Source organism: Phoca vitulina, unplaced genomic scaffold (genome assembly GCF_004348235.1).
Source record: "Phoca vitulina isolate PV1807 unplaced genomic scaffold, GSC_HSeal_1.0 scaffold20, whole genome shotgun sequence".
Taxonomy (NCBI): Eukaryota; Metazoa; Chordata; class Mammalia; order Carnivora; family Phocidae; genus Phoca; species Phoca vitulina.
Window position 1 is genome coordinate 28,874,224 of NW_022589723.1, and position 10,289 is coordinate 28,884,512.

Below are 10,289 nucleotides of genomic sequence, written 5' to 3' on the forward strand. Positions count from 1 at the left end.
CTGAAGAGATGTTTTTCTCTCTAGTTCCAGAGCGAGGTAGAGTGTGAGGGGCTGCAGGTCCCGCCGCGCTCTCCAGCGCTCATTCCTGGTTTCTGCCCTCCATCTCTAGGTGGGTTCCATCCCTGCCAATGCTGCCGATGACGGACAGTGGTCCCAGGGGCTGATTTCTGCCGTGAGTCACCTTCTCCTTCCTTCCCGATTGCTTTTTGGGTGCCCCGAGGGAGGTTCGGGCCCTGGGTCACTTCTCTACTGACTGTCCCCAGGCCCGGATGGTGGCAGCTGCAACCAGCAGTCTCTGTGAGGCAGCCAATGCCTCCGTTCAGGGACATGCCAGTGAGGAGAAGCTCATCTCATCCGCCAAGCAGGTCGCTGCTTCCACGGCTCAGCTGCTCGTGGCCTGCAAGGTGAAAGCCGACCAGGATTCAGAGGCCATGAGGCGGCTACAGGTAATGGTCACTGATGCTGGTGGGAAAGTACTCCTGTTGGAGCGGGTAAGTGTCGCCAAAGGGGACAGTCTCACTTCCTTGCCATGACCCACCAGGCCTTCCATCAGCCAGCTCTGTCCCACGTTTCTCATTTTCTACCCAGTACAGCCATGCATCCTATGCCTGCTGCCCCAGCAAACTGACATTCTCCATGTGTGCCTTCTGGTCTCATGCTCTGGGGCTCCCACTCACCCGGAATGTCCCGGCTCTCCCCACCAGCCCCACCTGGTGATCTCCTACTCCTTCTTTGTGACTCATCTCCAGAGTCACCTCTTCTGGGAAGCCATCCTTGACTCCTGCAGGCCGGGCAGTCGTTCCCTCCTCTCTCCTTCCAGATAGAGCCCCTGGCCAGACCACTTTTAACAGTTCCTGTCATCTGGGACCGCCACATTTATTTTAACATCGGCCTTTGATAAGGCTGTGAATTCTTAGGTGCAGGCACCACGGCTTTATCTGCATACCTCTCACACCTGAGATGGTACCTGTGCCAGTAGGGGCCCTCACGCACTGTTTGCGAAAGAAAGGAGAAAAAGGATGGAGGAATTTCTAGAAGACTGTGGCTGAGGTTTCCCAGAGCCCAAAGAACATGCTCGTGATGAAAGTTATAGTCGAATCCCTCCCAGTGCATACAAGTTTTCCTGATTGTTTTAATTATAGAAGTGTTTAAACACAGTGAAGGAAATGTTTGGATGAAAAAAAAATCACAGAGCCTCAACCTCTTCACATGTCAAATGTTACCATTTTTTTCTCTTCCTGTTTTCATGTCTATATAAAATAACTCTGCTTGTCATCATAGCAAGAGACATTCTGCTCTTTTTCCACTTAACATTTTATCGTACATAGCTTTTTATTTGAAGAAAAGGCTTCATAATTTCTCTACATAAAGCTAATTGGTCCATTCTCCATGAGCCTCATTTTAATGATTGCATGATACTACGTCACCTGATTATGCCAGAATTTCCTTATACTTTGGACATTTTGTTTCAAATTTTCTAGATGTCCTAGATATTAGAAGTGTTAGAATGCAGACTGTTTATATGGCTGAAAAAAACATTTATATTCCATGAATAAAATCATAAATGGCAGAAACATTTGAACAATTTCACCGACCCTTGGAACTTTCATTTCATTTTGAAAGTCCTAAAGTGTGTTTCTGGTACTCAATCCTCCTGAGTCTCCCTCACCCACCTCCCTTACCTTCATTCGACTCCTGGGATAAACCCAGGGGGGAAATGGGGAGTTACATGTTGGTGAATGTGTGGTTTGTGGGATTGGAGGACACTGCTGGAGAAAACATCCTGAGTTAAGAGAGACCTGGGTTCAAGTCCTGCCTCTGCCATGTATTAAGTGCATGATCTTAACACAGATCACTCAAAACTCTCCAGGCCTTCAATTGCCTGGGCTGTGAAATAAGGATAGAGATGCCCACACTGGATCTTATGAAGGCCAAGAGATGTGAACGTGCTTGTGTGAGCCCCGAGGATTTACACGGGCAAAGCACAGCATCACTCTCCTTGTCATCATTACTGATGTAACTGGGTGCTGCAGTGTCACATCTGTGTTCGAATCCCAGCTCTGTAACATACTAGCTGCAGGGTCTCAGAGAAGTTACTCAACCCAGTTTCTGCATCAGGGAACTGCAGTGGTGACCTCTGACCTCATAAAGCTATTTTGAGAATGAACTTGTCATATATTAATTGGCATTCCCTTCCCTTCTGGTGCAAGCCCTCATGGTCCCCATGGATCACTTTAGATCACCCACCAGATGAGCTAGTTACTTTGCGAAGAACTCAACTTTCCGATGGCTCATCCCCGTGCACAAGTCCTTGACTCTGAGGGGACCTGAGCCAGGAATATGGGAGACTTAACGAAGCCTGGACCACCGTTAGAAGAAAATTCCAAACTCTGGGGGGGGTGGGGGGGTGGGCAAGGAGACAAGTCCCGGGGGCCCTGCTTCATGCACATTAAGAGTAAGCCAGTGTGGGCTGTAGCCCTTACTAAAGATCTAGACTTCACATTGGAAAGCTTTTCTTTACCTGTCTCTAGCAATGGCCCCATCCTTGAGCATTTGGCCTAAAAGCCCAGCTGTGCCTCTGAAAACACACCTGTGGAGGCCCTAGTTACTGTGGGGCTCCCAGCGCCCCCCCCACCCCACGCCCCGTGCAGGGTGAGGCTGTGCTTTCCTACCCTTCGTTTCCTCAGGAAGCGTTCAGTGCGTGCCAGCCCTGGGCACCCACTGTGCCAGGTGCTAGGGAGGCAAAGACAAAAGTCACAGCCCCTGCCCCCAAGTTAGTCACTGTCCAGGAGGGAGAGGGGCACCACAAGTGTGGGAGGGGACACACGCAAGCCAGCACAGAGCTGTCTGGGGGCGCTGGGGGGGGTGTGGGTAAGGCCATGACAGACAGAAAAGTGCTATCCAAGCCAAGTCCTTGCGTTTGTCTGAACTGGATGGGGCAGGGAGAGGTAGTGTTCTAGACCAAGGAGACAAGCCCCGGACCGGCATCTGTTAACACACATTTCACATTGCTACAGTCATCTGTTTACCTAAGTAAAATCCCCCCTCAAAAGTATGTGTTCCTTGGGAGCCAGGAACTGTATCTCATTTCTCTGTGAATGACCTAAGGTTAGGTAAGTGCCAGTGTTGGTAGAATGGATGGACGGCTGCACAGGCAGATGGATACCAAGGAAAGAGAAATGCTGTGTTATCATTGGATGATAGGGTGATAAATCGGTTCAGAGTTCCATGAACTGTACTTTCATGTCTATTCTTGCTGAATCCAAATTGGCCGTTTCTAATGATACAATGTATGTTTTTTTCTCCCTCTCCAGGCAGCAGGAAATGCTGTGAAAAGAGCCTCAGATAATCTTGTTCGTGCAGCCCAGAAAGCAGCATTTGGCAAAGCTGATGATGATGATGTTGTAGTGAAAACAAAGTTTGTAGGGGGCATTGCTCAGGTTTGTGATTAAATCCAGAGAGTGTTTACTCCAGAGATGGGCATTGTTATAAGAAAGATACAAAATAATAACGACTTAAACAGGATGGAGGTATATTTCTCCTTTGTGAAATATCTGGGTGTAAGCAGTCTGTGATGGTATATGCTGGTTCCTTTGTATCTGAGCCCCAGGCTCCATCTGCCTTATTGCCCCACCATCCCTGAGACGTTGCCTTGGCCAGTTGGTCCAAGATGGGTCACTAACCACCCTCGTTTCCTCTCATGTGCCCCTGGTCAGGACTTAGTCATGTGGCCAGCCTGCACTTCCCAGCTGCAAAAGGTGCTGGAAACGTAGTATTCTTTCCTGAGGAGCCCTGTGCCCAGCCCAAGTCAGGGACTCTGTTACAGAAAAGGGGAAGAAGAGAAGTTAGAAGACAATAGCATTATCATTTAAATAAAATAATGGATTTGGAGCTACTACCCCACTCCAGGTATTTGGCCCTACAGAGAGAATGAATGGTAACCCCTTAACAGAACTTAGATAAGAGTAAACAGGCTTCTGGCTTATTAGGATTGCATTCTTGAGCATGGTAGTGAGGAGCAAACTTCAGGAAATCAGGCCTGCAGTTTGGGGGATGTGTTGATATAAATCCATTATACAAGAATGGTTTTCTTTTTTTTTTTTAAGATTTTATTTTTGTGAGAGAATGAGAGCGATCGAGCACCAGCTCGGGGGAGGGGCAGAGGGAGAAGCAGACTCCCCACTGTGCAGGGAGCCCGATGCAGGACTCGATCCCAGGACCCCGGGATCACTACCTGAGCTGAAAGCAGACACTTAACCGACTGAGCCACGCAGGCGTCCAAGATTGGCTTTCTTATCAGTGTCAGGAAGTTACTCATCCCCATGCCTTCCTTAGCTCTTCCTGAACCATTCCCTGTGTTTGGAAATACACTGGGTGCATTTCTACCAGAATCTATTTCTTGATACACTAGTTCCATGAGAGGTTCCATGAGGAAGGACCGCTGATCAAATAAGTGTGGGAAATCCTGTCCTCTCTAACTCCACCTCGGACTATCATAGTGATCATTAGCCTAGGAAAGGCTCTGAAAGGGCCCATAGGGAAGAAATCTACTTGGCTTTCTTGAACACAAGCTTAACCTTTTTTTTACCTGGTATCTATTAACCAGTATTCCTCTGATCATACCTTAGAAGGATGAAACAAATAAATGAAAGCTGTCACGTGGTTAAGGACTCCAGCTTCAGCTTCAGGGACACTTGGCCAGGTCCTGCTCCACTAGCTGGGTGTTCAGGGAAGTGGACCCACATCTCTCAGCTTCAGGTTCCTCATTGGAAAAATGGGACACTCGATAGGGACGACTTCACCGTGTTGCCATGAAGACGATAGAACACTCCACATGAAGTGCTTACCCCAGCACCTGGTGCACAGTAGGGACACAGTAGATGTTTGCTGTTAAATCACTGGCCAGAAGTCAGCTTATTTCGTGGGTCAACTGGGTCATTGGTCTCAAAACCCAGGATGTGGCCCAGAGGCTGGTCTCCAGAGCTAAAATACTTAGTCCCGGTGTCTTGCTGTGTTGTCCTACAGCAGAGGCTGTGGGAGCTCATGAGACAGGCAGTGGAGTTGGGGAGGGCGGTTTCCTGGAAGGTTTTAGATCCATCCAGCTTGTTGCTTTCCTTGTAGATCATTGCCGCCCAGGAGGAAATGTTGAAAAAAGAACGAGAACTGGAAGAAGCAAGGAAAAAACTGGCCCAGATCCGCCAACAACAGTATAAATTCCTACCCACTGAGCTGAGGGAGGACGAAGGATAAGGCCAGAGCCAAGATGGCGTGCCCCAGGGGATGGCTCTGCAAGAACTGGACAGTGTTCCCGAGAGGCTGGGCACTTACCCCTGGGGCCAGCCCAGAGCCCTGAGTGCTCATTCTCACGTCTCTGTCCCGTAGGGCACCGGCTGCATGATCGTGATGTCACACGGTACAGTGTCCCACCCACAGCTCCTTCGCCACCTCCCCTCATGCCTCACCATATCTCAGGAGAGAGGGGCGCACGTTTCGTGAACTGTTACCAAGAAAGAGAAGTCAGTATTATGTCGTTCTCAGACACTTTTGCTTTCGTTGGTCCTTCTCTAGGCCCCGCTCCTGGGCCTTCTGTGAAATCTTAAGAGGAAAAAAATAATGGCTTGGGGAAAATCACTCATGTCCTAGATAGTGTTCTCCCTCTCAGGAGAAGATGGAAGTTGGAGTTGGACACAGTTAATAAAAGCCAGAAACGTAAACCAGTGTGGACTCCAGGAGGGCAACTCCGGTCCTTCGGTGTCTCAAGCACTGGCTCCCTCAGAGGGTGGAGAATTCCTGCTCCCATTTGCACGCTTTCTTGCCTCCGTGTGTAAGCTCCTTGTGCAATCTAGACCCATCTTGTGTTCTGTGGCCCAGAAAACCGGACAATTATTTTTTTCCTCCATAATCCAAAGGGCAGAAGTACGGGGGACTGCCAGGGCTTGGTGAGCAGGGGCTGTAATAAAATGTGTGGGCTCCTTCCTCTGCAGAGCTGTTTCAGTTCGTACAAGTTCACCCACATAAACCCACGGCCTCCAGGTGACAGTCTGCACAATGTCCCCCTCCGAAGCATCCGAGGTGGGGATTCAGCTAGAATAAAGCAATTCTGTGGTGACTCCACCTTCCCGGTCCTACATCGGCTCCTCTGCTCTCAAAATGGTTAGATTTCCGGGTTGCAAGGCATCGCTTTCAAAGTCCGTCACCTGTCCTGCCTCCCAGGGTGGACACTTTTTCTGTGTCTTAATATTCTTAAAATCTAGATGCATCCTACAATCCACATGAACCTTTAACAAGATACTTGTGCTGACGAGTGCGTCTTACAAGGAAAGGCATGTGGTATTTCCAGAGTCCGTCTTCTGGATGCCACACTTCAGGGTTTCATCCCTCCCCCCTTTTTTGTTCTCCTTTCAGAGCCTGTTCCTTTAAAAGGGCATTTTAAGACCTTGAAGTTACCTTTAATCTGAGCCTTTAATCAAGACAGTACATGAAGGACGAATGGCTTGTGGAATAGATTCTAATGCCAGATAGCAAGTGTTTTTGAGAGAATTCACGAGGGGAAGACAGTGGTGATGGAGGCGCGTGGGTTTTGAAGATAGCCATCCTCCACTGCCCTATAGTGACATGGTGTCCCGTCTCCTATCTCCTCCACAGTATGGCTTCCGGATTCCAGCCAGGGTAAAAGTGGGTGCTTTGGTCTTTTCGGCCTTGCCCCACAGTCCTGCTTTAGTAGCCTCTAGCCCATGTCATAGTTTTAAAATTTAATTAAACTTGTGACAATGTCCCATGTTTATGAGAGACTTATGAGTGCTATACATAGAATTGTTTTTCCCAGACGAGTAGGAAGTTAGAGGAAATACAGTGCAAATAAAAAGCAAGTGGAGAGAGTATGTAGGGAACTGGGGGGGATGGAGGCCCCAACTCTGAAGAGGAGGGAGCAGCAGAGCCCTGAGTTTCTCAGGGAAATTCTAGCACACTCTTGGCTCTCCCTGAGTGTAGCTAGGACAACCCTTCATCCCTGCCCTGGGCTGCAGCCCCGCAGACCTCAGAATGAAAACTGAGGGCCCCATGGACGCAGTAGGGGTCTCCCCGAGAGACATTCCACGGACGGGCACAGGGTGCTTTCGGAGACTGTTCATCAGACCAGAAGGCTCAGAGTCAAGGTGTGTTAATGGCCTCGTGTAGCAGGACCTGGGGAGCCCCTCCATGGCCCACCTTCACCATATTTTCTTCCAGACTGTGTATGTGCTTCTCCCCTTGCCCGTGTCCCCTGTCACCTCCCGGCATCCCAGGAGGGCATGGACAGGGACAGGCAGGGACAGGCAGTGAGTTCTCTCTCCCTGCCCCAGTCGTTGAAAACCTCTACTGCATTTGATACAGAAAAATGCAGTGTCCCACCCACAGCTAGAGACAGGCCAGTGGAAAGGCCTGTCCTTGACAACTTGAGAGAACAGGCATGGATCGAAGTTTATCTTTGTAGGACCCGTATACGTAAGCTCCTGTGTCGGGGGTTCTGCTGCTAGGAGCTGGGGGAAGCTGGTTCCCCGTATCACCGGGCGCGGTGCTGGCTTTTTCCTCGTCCACACTGCATACATGTATGTGAACGGCCTCGTGGCTGCCTTGGTCTTTTCCCATTTCTTAAAACGGTTGAAAGACTGTGCTTTGAGAGTTATTTCATAGGCACGTGACCCCAAATGGCATGAAGGGGGCTTCTGGCTCTTCTTCAAAGGGAGATAAAGCAGATATGAGTTGCATATGGGGTGCGAGATTTCATTGAGGAGCATCTAATAAGAAGATGGTTTCAAGGTAAAAATGGTCCCAGGCCTGGAGCATAGAAATGCTTCTCTCCATGTGAAGGGAGAGCAGGTGTGTGCCCCGTGACGGGAACTAACACTGGGCTTCGAAGCCTTCAGCTGAGCTTCGAGTCTGGAAATTTCTATCTCGGAAAGTCAAAAAAGGAACCTGAACTGACCTCAGAACTGCTCAGTGATGTGGGAGTTTGGATTTTGCTTGGTGCTGCCTTTCAGAGGCTTTGGGTAAGGATGCTCGAAGCCACACTCAGTTAGGGACCCTTGCTCAAACTCTGGCGGTGTGCCCGCAGGGGTGGTGGGGGCGGTCAGCGGGAGCAGTACCGTGAGGCCTGGGCAGCCGTGCAGTCCTGTGTCGGGGGCCCTCTGGCCCCCTGCAGAGGAGCCTCCTGAACCACAGCAAACGCTTTATCACGGAAAACTCTTTGGGTGTTTCATCAGTCCGTGAGTTTCTAGTACCCAAAGCCCATTCCTAATTTATCCATGTATTAATACCAAAATTCGCCACCCCCCAAGAGAGTGAACCCCACCACCAAAGCGATCCCTGGGCCAAAACCTCACGGCCGAGTCGCCACCACCTCAGCAGTGAACCCCCACATCTCCCCCCAGCTCTGAGGTTCTGGACTGTGGCAGGGCCTCTGGGGGTTCTGGCCTTGGGACCCCAGCACAGACTCTGAGCATGTTCAGTTCTCAGACCCCTGAAGGAAGTGTCCCCTCTGCCGACCAAGGGAGTAGCCACCTCTGAGAGACTCAGGGGAACCAGGGAGGTGGGGGCAAACGTTCCCATCAGGTGAAGAAGCAGTAGCATTCAGAAACCCCAAGAGCCTGACAGCTGTGCTAGGGGCTCGGGTGCCAACTCCCCAAGGTCCCTTCCGGGTGCTGGCCTCAGTAGGTGGCCTCAGGGGGAAGGTGTCTTCCCCGACAAGGTCCCCAAGTCTCTGAGACTACTGCTCCGTCTTCCTGAGTGTCTGCTTGCTATGTCTATGGTCGTTAGGAACAGGCATGTGACAGAGCTTCTGTTGACTCATTAAAAAAACACGATGAAGAGACATTTCTGTAAGAGGTTGGGATCTGGCCTTCCTCGGAGCCCCCCTCCTAGCCCTCTCATAAGCCACCATCTCTCAGTCACCCTGTCAGCGTCGGCACCTCCTGGTTCCACAGAGCATGAGGCTGGGTTTCCCTCAGCCACCTTCTCACCTGGCTGCAAAATCTAGAAGCAAACAGGAAAGTTAAGTTCTGCCCCATGTCATGATGTCTTTATTGATCTGGTCGCATAAATTATTTTTTTTTAATTCACCAGAAATAAACTTTTAAAGGAATGAACCTGCGTGAGAGTCGCATGGGAATGGGGGGGAGGAGGAGGGACCAGAATGTATTCTTGTCATGGGAGGGAAATTCCACCTTGAGTACAACCCCACGCTTACCTAACGTGTGTTAGAGGAAGTGTGTGTGTGTGTGTGTGTGTGTGTGTGTGTGTGTGTGTGTGTGTGTGTGTCCGCGCGCGCGCGCACCAGAGGCCAAGCCGCGGGGACCTTGTGCTCCCTATAGCTTTGCTGACTCCAAAGAAAATTCAGAGAAATAGGCCGTACGTAGGATGATGCATGATTTTCCCCTGAAAGAAGCAGGCCCCCTGGACAAGCAGCCTGGGGCTTGCTGACCATGGGTGTTACCTCGCTGGAAGGTTCTTGCAGCTAAATACAGGGTCGGTATATATGCTGCTCTCCGGCCCTGACGGGGACCTGACCCCAGGAGATCATCTTCACCTCTGACAGCTGAGCCAGAGATGCAACCTGCAGGGATTTTTCCTTCCTGGAGGGAGGGGGTGCAGACTCTTTGGCCAGGGCCCTTGTTTGGGGGAAGCCAGACTCAGAAAAGCGCCAGGCACTTTTTTTTTTTTTATCAGATCTTTTTTTTTTTGTTTTATTTTATTATGTTATGTTAGTCACCATACATTACATCATTGTTTTTGATGTAGTGTTCCATGATTCATTGTTTGCTTTTAACACCCAGTGCTCCATTCAATACGTGCCCTCTTTAATACCCATCACCAGGCTAACCCATCCTCCCACCCCCCTCCCCTCTAGAACCCTCAGTTTGTTTCTCAGAGTCCATAGTCTCTCATGGTTCATCTCCCCCTCCAATTTCCCCCCCCTTCATTTTTCCCTTCCTACTATCTTCTTTTTTTTTTTTTTTAACATGTAATGTATTATTTACTTCAGAGGTACAGATCTGTGATTCAACAGTCTTACACATTTCACAGCACTCACCATAGCACATACCCTCCCCAATGTCCATCACCCAGCCACGCCATCCCCCCCCCCCCCCCCCCCCACCCCAGCAACCCCCCGTTTTTTTCCTGGGATTAAGAATTCCTCATATCAGTGAGATCATATGATACATGTCTTTCTCTGATTGACTTATTTCGCTCAGCATAATACCCTCCAGTTCCATCCACGTCATTGCAAATGGCGAGATTTCGTTGTGTTTTTT

At 49.9% G+C, this 10,289-nt stretch overlaps 1 protein-coding gene across 13 annotated transcripts in view; it reads left to right on the forward strand.

Annotated features, from left to right (window-relative positions):
* Positions 1–9,118, forward strand: part of TLN2 (talin 2) — a 421,358-nt gene extending 412,240 nt beyond the window's left edge. For 12 of the 13 annotated variants that reach the window (XM_032417152.1, XM_032417158.1, XM_032417149.1 and 9 more), the window contains 4 exons: positions 110–172; positions 264–491; positions 3,315–3,440; positions 5,122–9,118. In XM_032417152.1, the coding sequence (XP_032273043.1) occupies positions 110–172; positions 264–491; positions 3,315–3,440; positions 5,122–5,250 (546 nt within the window). In that variant the 3' untranslated portion in view covers positions 5,251–9,118. The remainder of the gene's footprint in view (positions 1–109; positions 173–263; positions 492–3,314; positions 3,441–5,121) is intronic. The other variant, XM_032417160.1, reaches the window with a different exon arrangement.
* Positions 9,119–10,289: the final 1,171 nt, after the last annotated feature.